This window comes from Chiloscyllium plagiosum, unplaced genomic scaffold (genome assembly GCF_037043375.1).
Source record: "Chiloscyllium plagiosum isolate Xiang-an unplaced genomic scaffold, Cpla_swu_hap1 HiC_scaffold_51, whole genome shotgun sequence".
In the NCBI taxonomy this organism is placed as follows: domain Eukaryota; kingdom Metazoa; phylum Chordata; class Chondrichthyes; order Orectolobiformes; family Hemiscylliidae; genus Chiloscyllium; species Chiloscyllium plagiosum.
In genome coordinates this window covers 1,780,729-1,792,541 of record NW_028270189.1, presented here as the reverse complement: position 1 = coordinate 1,792,541, position 11,813 = coordinate 1,780,729, and the positions used below count along the sequence as shown (strand labels likewise).

General features: G+C 55.9%; 1 protein-coding gene across 1 annotated transcript in view; it reads right to left on the bottom strand.

Annotated features, from left to right (window-relative positions):
- Positions 1–6,864, bottom strand: part of LOC122542048 (host cell factor 1-like) — a 51,773-nt gene extending 44,909 nt beyond the window's left edge. The window contains exon 1 of the mRNA XM_087985244.1: positions 6,690–6,864. Coding sequence (XP_087841370.1) covers positions 6,690–6,849 — 160 coding nt within the window. The 5' untranslated portion in view covers positions 6,850–6,864. The remainder of the gene's footprint in view (positions 1–6,689) is intronic.
- Positions 6,865–11,813: the final 4,949 nt, after the last annotated feature.

Here is an 11,813-nt window from a genome sequence, read left to right as displayed (position 1 = left end):
GCCTCCACGCTGCTATTTCAGAAGCAAAGCCTATCAGAAGGTAGCCTCCCCCCCCCCGGTGCCGGAGTTTCGATAATTATCGCAGCAAAGCTACAACTCCCCCCGGAGCAGGAAGAAACATGACGAGCTGCTCATTTATGACATGGCTATCTGTGGGAGAGGGCTGTACACCACCACACACCGTAAATACAACAGCAGACATCATCTGACACCAAGATTCCAGTTTCTATACAAAGAAAACTTAGCTCGATCCACTAGAAAGATCACTCAACCGAGAGGCTTGCATGATGGCCATTGGTGGACGTTAGAGACTGCCCATATGATCACTAGAGGACTTAACATAACAAATAACATCTTCAACAGCACGGGCTTAGATACGGGGTCGCACTGCTATACCATCCCCCATCAATCACTCCCAGGACAGGGACAGCACGGGCTTAGATACGGGGTCGCACTGCTATACCATCCCCCATCAATCACTCCCAGGACAGGGACAGGACGGGCTTAGATACAGGGTCGCACTGCTATACCATCCCCCATCAATCACTCCCAGGACAGGGACAGCACGGGCTTAGATACGGGGTCGCACTGCTATACCATCCCCCATCAATCACTCCCAGGACAGGGACAGGACGGGCTTAGATACAGGGTCGCACTGCTATACCATCCCCCATCAAACACTCCCAGGACAGGGACAGCACGGGCTTAGATACGGGGTCGCACTGCTATACCATCCCCCATCAAACACTCCCAGGACAGGGACAGCACGGGCTTAGATACGGGGTCGCACTGCTATACCATCCCCCATCAAACACTCCCAGGACAGGGACAGCACGGGCTTAGATACGGGGTCGCACTGCTATACCATCCCCCATCAAACACTCCCAGGACAGGGACAGCACGGGCTTAGATACGGGGTCGCACTGCTATACCATCCCCCATCAATCACTCCCAGGACAGGGACAGGACGGGCTTAGATACAGGGTCGCACTGCTATACCATCCCCCATCAATCACTCCCAGGACAGGGACAGCACGGGCTTAGATACGGGGTCGCACTGCTATACCATCCCGCATCAATCACTCCCAGAACAGGGACAGCACGGGCTTAGATACGGGGTCGCACTGCTATACCATCCCCCATCAAACACTCCCAGGACAGGGACAGCACGGGCTTAGATACGGGGTCGCACTGCTATACCATCCCCCATCAATCACTCCCAGGACAGGGACAGCACGGGCTTAGATACGGGGTCGCACTGCTATACCATCCCCCATCAATCACTCCCAGGACAGGGACAGGACGGGCTTAGATACAGGGTCGCACTGCTATACCATCCCCCATCAAACACTCCCAGGACAGGGACAGCACGGGCTTAGATACAGGGTCGCACTGCTATACCATCCCCCATCAAACACTCCCAGGACAGGGACAGCACGGGCTTAGATACGGGGTCGCACTGCTATACCATCCCCCATCAAACACGCCCAGGACAGGGACAGCACAGGGTAAGAGTAAAGCTCCCTCTACACTGTCCCCAAAGATTCCCAGGTTGGGCAAATTCAAATGGAAGGTTAGTGTCACAAAGCTGGCCCCTTGTTTTTTTCTAAAAGCTGTCCCTTGGCTCAAGAAGACTCTGTCCTTGATTTTATTTCAGAGGGGTAATACACCAGGCCGGGCTCCCATCAGTCTGGTTTGGTACAGGGATGGAAAGGAGTTTGAGAGGCCTTTTGTTTCAATGTAAACAGATGAGACTTCAGGTCGTGTTTTAGAAGTGACCTGTATAATGAAAGGGGAGTGGTCAGCTCTCTAGCTGAGCAGTTTTAGTTCAGTCTTGAACTGGATGGACGTTCAACATGGAGCCGTGTGGAAACTCTCTCTCTCTGCCCTTCAACCTGGAAGCACGTGTTCCATTTACACTGGGTTTTAACGGGAGTTTGCTTATGGGGCTGTTGTATATATTCGGAACAGCATAATTAAGTCTAGTTTGGATAGACGGAGTTCTGTAGGAGTTCTTTGCTCTCTTCTTAGTATTTCATTGTGTAATTTTGTGAATAAATTTTTGTCTGTTTTAAAACCTGGTAGTCAACCTAGTTAACTCAGCACGGTGGCTCAGTGGTTAGCACTGCTGCCTCACAGCACCAGGGTCCCAGGTTCGATTCCAGCCTTGGGAGACTTTCTTCCCCCCCCTCAGTGTCTGTGTGGGTTTCCTCCGGGTGCTCCGGTTTCCTCCCACAGTCCGAAGATGTGCAGGTTATGTGAATTGGCCATGCTAAATCGCCCATAGTTGTCAGGAGCATTAGTCAGAGGGTGGGTGGGCTACTCGTTGGAGGGTCGGTGCGGACTTGTTGGGCCGAAGGGCCTGTTTCCACACTGTAGGGAATCTAATCTAAACTTACTCTGGGTAATTTTCACTGTACACTGACTGAAACAGATTGCAAAGTTATGGTCTGTGTTACCTGCTTAAGAATGTTTGGAGTGGTCTGGCCGAGTCCATAACATTAGAAACAATTCAGGAATGCTTGTGGGAATTCCTGCTTCCTGTGGACAAGTGTCAGGTAAACAGACAGTGGGCCTGGATTCATTCACTCCGACTGCTCGACAAAGTGAGTCGAGTGGGGTCACAGCATTGAGAAGCTCTCAATGACGGGCCTGGAGATAGAGTGCTAGAATCCAAGCCTCTGTGTCAGTAGGCACATTCTCCTCGCTCACATTTTTACCCAGCAGACTGGGGGCGGGGGGAGCATTGTTCAGTGGCCATTACACTGTACACCAAGCAGGGGCTGGCAATCCTGCAGAACCTCTCTAACCCCCCAAAGCCTGTCCCACCATCGACAGGGCACAAGTCAGGAGGGTGAGGGAATACTCCCCACTCGCCTGGATGAGGGCGGCTCCAACAACACTCCACACCATCCAGGACAAATTAGCTCCTGCTTGATTGACACACTAATTCCCACCTTCAACACTCACTCCTTCCAGCCCCGATGTACAGCCGCAGCGGTGTGTACCGCCTACAAGATGCACTGCAGCAACTCACCGAGGCTCCTCCGACAGCACCTTCCAAACCCGCCACCTCCCTGCAAGTTCCTGTCCAAACACCCACCATCCTAACTTCACTCTTCACCCGGGCATCGCTGGTTGGGTTGGCCTTTATCACCCAGCCCTAGTTGCCCTCAGAGAAGGCAGCAGTGCGATCCTTGAAGGGTAGTGCACAGGCTTGGAACGATATCGCTGGGTCAAGCCCCTGAAACTCCTTCCCTGACACACATTGCCAAGTGTTGCTACATCACACAGATGGGCACGGTGGCTCAGTGGTTAGCACTGCTACCTCACAGTGCCAGGAACCCGGGTTCAGTTCCAACTTCCGGTGACTGTTTGTGTGGAGTTTGTACAGTCTCCCCATGTCTGTGGGGGTTTCCTGTGGGTGCTCCAGTTTCCTCCCTCAGAAATAGGTTAGGTGGATTGGCCAGCGTTAAATTACCCGCAGTGTTGAACGATATGTAGGCTAGGTGGATTAGCCATGGGAAATGTAGGGTTACACAGATAGGGTAGGCAGATGGGCCTGGGTGGAATACTCTTCAGAGGGTCAGCGTGGACGTGTTGGGCTGAACGGCCTGTTTTCACACTGTGAGGATCCTACGAAATCGGCTCACCACTACCTTCTCAAGGGGGTGATTAGGGACAGGTGATAGACACCCACATCCTGCAACAGCCGAACGGTACGACTTAGGTATGCAGGGCAGCCTGACCCCTGTCAAAGGCGAGTCTACCAGGATTCAGGGTGAAAGAAATAGGAATCCAAATAATCCTTCAGGGAGATTGTCGGAGGGGAGGGACTAGAGGACCAGGAGGTGAGGGAGCCCTGCTGTGCCAGAGGGGATGGTGCCGAGGAAGCCCAGAATGGGGGTGGGCAATCCCTCTCCCAGCAGCTGCAGGATGTTCCGAATCGCAGCCGTGACCGACGGGGAAACGCTTCCGTGCCGTCTCTTCACCGATTCGCCACACACCATCCGGGAAGGAAACCGCACCACCTAACCCCAGCCATGTCCCCGAAGCTCAAGGTGCAGCCCAATACTGCTGCCGAGAAACGTACACACCTCCGACACTCGGACGCCAAGGTGACAACGGTGAGCATCTCCTTGTTTTGTGTCTCGATGCAGCCAAACATCTCAGAGCACAAACTCCACACGCCACCAGGTCAGGAGATGGGTGACACACAGCGTGGGCAAAGACGCCAGCCACAAGCTGAGAATGGGGACAGTGTAAGAGACGGAGGCGAGTGCTTACATGAGGGAAGGCGAGCACGCGCAGAGGCCAGTCGGTCACGTACAGAGAGCAGGGTTCCCTTTCTAGTTGTGGGGAACACACACACAGGGCTGGGAAGTCACTGGCAAAGCCACAGATAACGTTTGAGACATAAGGAGAAAAGGTTTCAACCGGATCACAGAGTAGCAGCATGGGAGGCCATTCGGCCGGTTGGTGCAGTGCCTCAGAAACACTCCCTTGCCTCGTCACGTGAGCATTGGGGGATGAGGAGGGGGGGGGGGGGGGGGCAAAGGGATGTGCAAAAAGTGGAAGAGTAGGCTGAAGATTTGCAAAGACTGGGAAAGCAGAGGCGGGGAGGATCGGGAAAGCTGGAGAGTGGGAGCAAGTGGGAAAGGGATGGGGGGGAGCTAAGCGGGAAAGGGGGGGCAAGCGGGGGAGGGGGGGCAAGCGGGGGAGGGGGGGCAAGTGAGGGGGGGGCCAAGTGGGGGAGGAGGGGCCAAGTGGGGGAGAGGGGGGGGCCAAGTGGTGGAGGCAAGTGGGGGAGGGGGGGGGAGGCAAGTGGGGGAGGGGGGGGGGGCCAAGTGGGGGAGGGGGGGGCCAAGTGGGGGAGGGGGGGGCCAAGTGGGGGAGGGGGGGGGCCAAGTGGGGGAGGGGGGGGGCCAAGTGGGGGAGGGGGGGGGGGGGGCAAGTGGGGGAGGGGAGGGGGGGGGGCCAAGTGGGGGAGGGGAGGGGGGGGGGCAAGTGGGGGGGGGGGGGGGGGGGCAAGTGGGGGAGGGGGGGGGCCAAGTGGGGGAGGGGGGGGGGGGCCAAGTGGGGGAGGGGGGGGGGGCCAAGTGGGGGAGGGGGGGGGGGCCAAGTGGGGGAGGGGGGGGGGGGGCCAAGTGGGGGAGGGGGGGGGGGCCAAGTGGGGGAGGGGGGGGGGGCCAAGTGGGGGAGGGTGGGGCAAGTGGGGGGGAGGGTGGGGCAAGTGGGGGGGGGGGGGCAAGTGGGGGGGGGGGGGGCCGAGGGGGGGGCAAGTGGGGGAGGGGGGGGCAAGTGGGGGAGGGGGGGGCAAGTGGGGGAGGGGGGGGCGCAGGTGGGGGAGGGGGGGGGCGCAAGTGGGGGAGGGGGGGGCGCAAGTGGGGGAGGGAGGGGCAAGTGGGGGAGGGGGGGGCAAGTGGGGGAGGGGGGGGCAAGTGGGGGAGGGGGGGGCAAGTGGGGGAGGGGGGGGCAAGTGGGGGAGGGGGGGCAAGTGGGGGAGGGGGGGCAAGTGGGGGAGGGGGGGCAAGTGGGGGAGGGGGGCAAGTGGGGGAGGGGGGGCAAGTGGGGGATGGGGGGCAAGTGGGGGATGGGGGGCAAGTGGGGGAGGGGGGGCAAGTGGGGGAGGGGGGGCAAGTGGGGGAGGGGGGGCAAGTGGGGGGGGGGGCAAGTGGGGGGGGGGCAAGTGGGGGAGGGGGCAAGTGGGGGAGGGGGGGGCAAGTGGGGGAGGGGGGGGCAAGTGGGGGAGGGGGGCAAGTGGGGGAGGGGGGGGCAAGTGGGGGAGGGGGGGGCAAGTGGGGGAGGGGGGGGCAAGTGGGGGAGGGGGGGGCAAGTGGGGGAGGGGGGGGCAAGTGGGGGAGGGGGGGCAAGTGGGGGAGGGGGGGCAAGTGGGGGAGGGGGGGCAAGTGGGAAAGAGGAGGGGGCAAGTGGGAAAGAGGAGGGGGCAAGTGGGAAAGAGGAGGGGGCAAGTGGGAAAGAGGAGGGGGCAAGTGGGAAAGAGGAGGGGGCAAGTGGGAAAGAGGAGGGGGCAAGTGGGAAAGAGGAGGGGGCAAGTGGGAAAGAGGAGGGGGCAAGTGGGAAAGAGAGAAGAGGTGAGAGAAACCGGGGGGGTGAACAGTGGGAAAGTTACGGCAGAGCGATAAAGAAGATAAAACCGCGGGGAGGAAGGAACACTACAGGAAAAGCAAACCCGCCACAGTAATCAAATACAGGGGGAGGCGCAATCGCTCTTGGGGGGTGGGGTGGGGGAGATAAATAAAACGCCGAGACAGGGGCGAGCCTATGAGGGCGATGGTACGGAGGGAGAGACAGGAAAGAATTTTTATTTTAAAAAAAGGCATAAACAAAACAGAAATGACAGCCGTTTGGGGGGGGGAGAAAACAGCAGCTTTGGCGCCAGAGCCGCTTCCCTGGCGGCCGCCATCTTGTCCGGCGTGACGTCACGGGGGGGCCACCTCCTCCTCCCTCAATCAATAAATAAAAGATTAAAAACAATTGACGGGGTGGGCGGTGACCGAGATGGACGTTTCGCTCCATCCCCTGTGTGGATGGGGAGGCGGGCTGATTTGTGAGGGGGTGGGGGGAGATAAGAGTGGATTTTGTGTTTGTTTGTGTCTGCCAGTTGTTGTTGTATTCCCCTCCTCCCTCCCCCCCATCTCTCTCTCTCTCTCCGCTCTTTCTCTTACCCGTGTTGTAAACATGGAGCTCGTCGACGATCCCTTCGTTGCCGCCGCCGAACACCACCATCAGCTCCTTGATGGCCACCGCCCGGTGGCCGTGCCGGGGCCTGGGCACCGGCCCGCTGGAGCCCGAGACGCGCTTCCACTTCAGCATGGAAGCCGCCATCTTCGTTGCGGGCGCACGCAGGGCCCCGGATGCTAGATTGGTCGGAGGGGGGGGCGGGGCGAAACCTGGGTAGGAGCGGGGCACGGCGGGATACTGGAGGACCAAAGCTTGGACGAAGTCGAAAAAGAACCAAGCCTGCCCAGTCCTTGGAGGACTCGTTGAAGACCACGCCCCCCACCCCTCGGAGGACTCGTTGAAGACCACGCCCCCCCACCCCTCGGAGGACTCAGTGAAGACCACGCCCCCAATCCTCAGGGGACTCAGTCAAGACCCCGCCCCCCAACCCTGGGAGGAGTCAGCGAAGAAAGACCCCGCCCCCAATCCTCGGAGGACTCATGCAACCATCTGATGAAGGGGCCGCTCTCCGAAAGCTAGTGCTCCCAAATAAACCCGTTGGATTTTTCACTTTGTGCGCCCCAGTCCAACACCGCCATCTCCGAATCAGGACCCCAATCCTCGGTGGTCTCAAGGAAAAACCACGCCCCCAATCCTGGGCGGACCCAGTGGAGACCCGCCCCCAATCCTGGAGGACTCAGTAAAGACCCCGCCCCCAATCCTGGAGGACTCAGTAAAGACCCCGCCCCCAATCCTAGGGTACTCAGTAAAGACCCCACCCCCAATCCTGGGGACCCAGTAAAGACCCCACCCCCAATCCTGGGGACCCAGTAAAGACTCCACCCCCAATCCTGGGCGGACCCAGTGGAGACACGCCCCCAATCCCGGAGGACTCAGTAAAGACTCCGCCCCCAATCCTAGAGGACTCAGTAAAGACCCCGCCCCCAATCCTGGGGACCCAGTAAAGACTCCACCCCCAATCTTGGGAGGACCCAGTGGAGACACGCCCCCAATCCCGGAGGACTCAGTAAAGACTCCACCCCCAATCCTGGGAGGACCCAGTGGAGATCCGCCACCAATCCTGGAGGACCCGGTAAAGACCCCGCCCCCATTCCTGGACGACCCAGTAAAGACTCCACCCCCAATCCTGGGAGGACCCAGTGGAGATCCGCCCCCAATCCTGGAGGACCCGGTAAAGACCCCGCCCCCAATCCTGGAGGACCCGGTAAAGACCCCGCCCCCGATCCTGGAGGACTCAGTAAAGACCCCGCCCCCGAGCAATTGTATATTTCAAAAGCAAAAATATTCACTTTAATATATGTACGAAGTTTTTAAAAAGGGTTAATTTCTGTATTTCGTTTTCTCATTGTTGACAATGGCAACGCCCCGTCTTGCGAGGCTTTGCAGCTTTTTACCATGGCAACCGACCTAAAGCATTTATTTCACTTGTGTATTTAACTCTTCAGCTATAATTCTTTCAAACTCTGTGGTTGTACAGGAGGTGCAATTCAACCCCGGGGTTTGGGGGAATTTAAAAACTATATATTTTTTTTAAAAAAAGAAAGGTGACGGTTGGAGAAACCGGAAGTCCGGCCGCCTCGCGCTTCATTTTTTTCAAACAATAACGACCGTTACGGGATTTGTTTTTAAAAGTGAATGCAAACTACACAGCTGAGGGCAATCTACATTCGACGGTGGCATCCTGCGAATTATTGAGTGAAATGTTTGCCGTTAAAGTCTGTTTTGTGGATTTCAGGGGGTCATGACCTCATTTCCCCGCCCCCCATGGCAACCCGGCGCCTGAGCGACCTACACTCCCCCTCCCCATGGCAACCTATCACCAGGGCAACCTATCACCAGGGCAAACATCTCTTCCCATGGCAACCTGCCTATCCCACTGACAACCCATCGCTGTAGCAACCCATTACCAGGGCAACCCGCCTATCCGCATGGCAACCCATCTCCATAGCAACCAGGCACCAGAGCAACCTGCCCATCTCCATAGCGACCCATCCCAGGGGGCAATTCATCACCAGGACAACCCCATGGCCACTGGCATATATCAGTGACCACCCACATGTAATTACATGACAGTCCACCAATGCCCATGACAAACCATTGCGAGGCAAACCCTACTATGCATATGGCCACCCAAATCCCCATGGAGAAACAGTGATACACCTTCACCAACCGCTTTTTCAATACCAAGAACATAAGATCAGGTGTAGACCGGCCCTTCGAACCTGCTCCATCACTCAATAAGATCATGGCTAATCTTTTTGTGGACTCAGCTCCATTTACCTGCGGATGCTGGAAACCAGATTCTGGATCAGTGGTGCTGGAAGAGCACAGCAGTTTCAGGCAGCATCCGAGGAGCTTCAAAATCGACGTTTCAGCCAAAGGCCCCACATCAGGAATACAGACAGAGAGCCTGAAGGGTGGAGAGATCAGCTAGAGGAGGGTGGGGTTGGGGAGAAAGTAGCATAGAGTACAATAGGTGAGTGGGGGAGGGGATGAAAGTGATTGGTCGCGGGGGGGGTGGAGTGGATAGGTGGAAAAGAAGATAGGTAGGTAGGACAAGTCATGGGGACAGTGCTGAGCTGGAAGTTTGGAACTAGGGTGAGGTGGGGGAAGGGGAAATGAGGAAACTGTTGAAGTCCACATTGATGCCCTGGGGTTGAAGTGTTCCGAGGCGGAAGAGGAGGCGTTCTTCCTCCAGGCGTCGGGTGGTGAGGGAGTGGCGGTGAAGGAGGCCCAGGACCTCCATGTCCTCGGCAGAGTGGGAGGGGGAGTTGAAATGTTGGGCCACGGGGCGGTGTGGTTGATTGGTGGAGGTGTCCCAGAGATGTTCCCTAAAGCGCTCTGCTAGGAGGCGTCCAGTCTCCCCAATGTAGAGGAGACCACATTGGGAGCAACGGATACAATAAACGATATTGGTGGATATGCAGGTAAAACTTTGATGAATGTGAAAGGCTCCTTTAGGGCTTTGGATGGAGGTGAGGGAGGAGGTGTGGCGCAGGTTTTGCAATTCCTGCAGTGGCAGGGGAAGGTGCCAGGATGGGAGGGTGGGTCGTAGGGGGGTATGGACCTGACCAGGTAGTCACGGAGGGAATGGTCTTTGCGGAAGGTGGAAAGGGTTGGGGAGGGAAATATATCCCTGGTGGTGGGGTTTTTTGGAGGTGGTGGAAATGTCGGCGGATGATTTGGGTTATGCGAAGGTTGGTAGGGTGGAAGGTGAGCACCAGGGACGTTCTGTCCTTGTTACGGTTGGAGGGGAAGTAAATAAGTGGAGGCTGCAGGGAAAGCACAGGAGGGGAATGCAACTGACTGGATTGCTCTGCAGGACAGTCAGTACAATTGTCAGGGGCTGTATGGCCTCCATCTGTGAGGTTAGAAATCTGGGGCCTCAGGACACTTGGTCCTGTGACTTTTACAGAAAAAAGACTTTAATTAGGAGCAGGAGGAAGTTACTCAGCCACTCGAGCCTCCCTGCTACTCCGTGTGGTGGGGGCTGGTCTAATAATTCTGCATTCCTGCCATCCCTAATCTATCCCACCTCTGCCTTAAAAATATTCAAAAACTCTGCTTTCCCTTCCTTTTGAGGGAGAGAGTAACAAAGATGATGACCTTCTGAGAGATGTCTCCTCATCTCTGTTTTCAACAGGAACTCCTGATTTTTAAAGTGACCCCTCCCCCTGCCCCATCTCATTCGAGATTCTCCCACAAGAGGAAACACTCCACTCCCCCTCCCTCGTCAAGAGCCCCTGAGGATCTTGGATATTTTAATCAAGTCTGCAGTTTCTGTCCTAAACTCCAGTTGATATAAACCCCAGTCAGAAGATTCGTGCACTTTGTGTCTTTCACTGTGTCTCACACCTGCACACACACACCATGGGTGCTGGGGAAAAAATAAGCACTACCGCACTTAGGTGGTAGTGTGGGGGTTAATAAGAAAAAAAAAATAAACCCCAGTCAGTCCCCATGAGACTGGGCCAGGAGCAGGCAGATGGGACTAGTTTACTTTGGGATTATGGTCAGCATGGACTGGTTGGACCAAAGGGTCTGTTTCTGTGCTGTATGACTCTATGACGACTTACTCCATCCCAGGGAAGAGTCTGGGTGAACTGCCTCCAACACATTGAGATCCTTCCTGAAATGAGGAGACCAACACTGTCCACAGTACTCCTGTGCCTGAGAAGGCAGATTTGGGAGACACTGGCGACGTCTGTATTCACAGTCCAATCCTAACCAACCTACATCCAGGGACAGGTAGATCTGGAACTGGATTACAGACCAGATAAGGGAAGCAGATTTTCCTTCACATTAGTGAAGCAGATGACTGCTGTTAATGGCAGATTCTTTTTAAAAAAATATACCTTATTCCACCTGCCCTGCTGGGTTTCAATCCCACATCCCTATTATCCCAGTGTTCGAGTGACACTCCCACTGTGCCACCACCTCACTCTAGCCTCGACAGAGTCATAGAGATCTACAGCGTGAAAACAGACCTTTCAGTCCAACTGGTCCATACCGCCCTGTTTCACAAACTAAACTCATTTGCCTGCATTTGGTCCATATCAATCCATACTTATCCTATCCATGTACCTGTCTAAATGTTTCTTACAATGACAAAATTGTACTCGCCTCCACCACTACCTCTGACAGCCCATTTCAGACACTCACCACCGTGTGAAAAAATTGCCCTCTGGCCTCATTTGTCTCTCTCCCCTCTGATCTTAAACCTATGCCCTCTCGTTTTAGCCTCTCCTACTGGGGAAAAGCTGTCCGCTAACTACCTTATCCAAGCCTCTCAAGATTCTATAAGCCTCTACGAGGTCACCGCCCAGTCTCAGAAAAGAGTGCCAGCCTATCCAACCTCTCCTTGTAACACAAACGTTCCACAGATACTCCCAGACGTACTGAACTTTTCCAGCAATTTGTATTTTTGTCTCTGATTTCTGGCATCCGGAGCTCCTTCGTTTCCTTCAGTCCAGGTAGCATCTGAGTAAATCTATTCTGCACTCTTTCTAATTTAATAATACCCTTTCTATAGTAGTGTGACCAGAACTGCACGCAGAACTCCAAATGTCTTGGAATGTTTTGTTACTGCTGTACATCTCCTATACTCA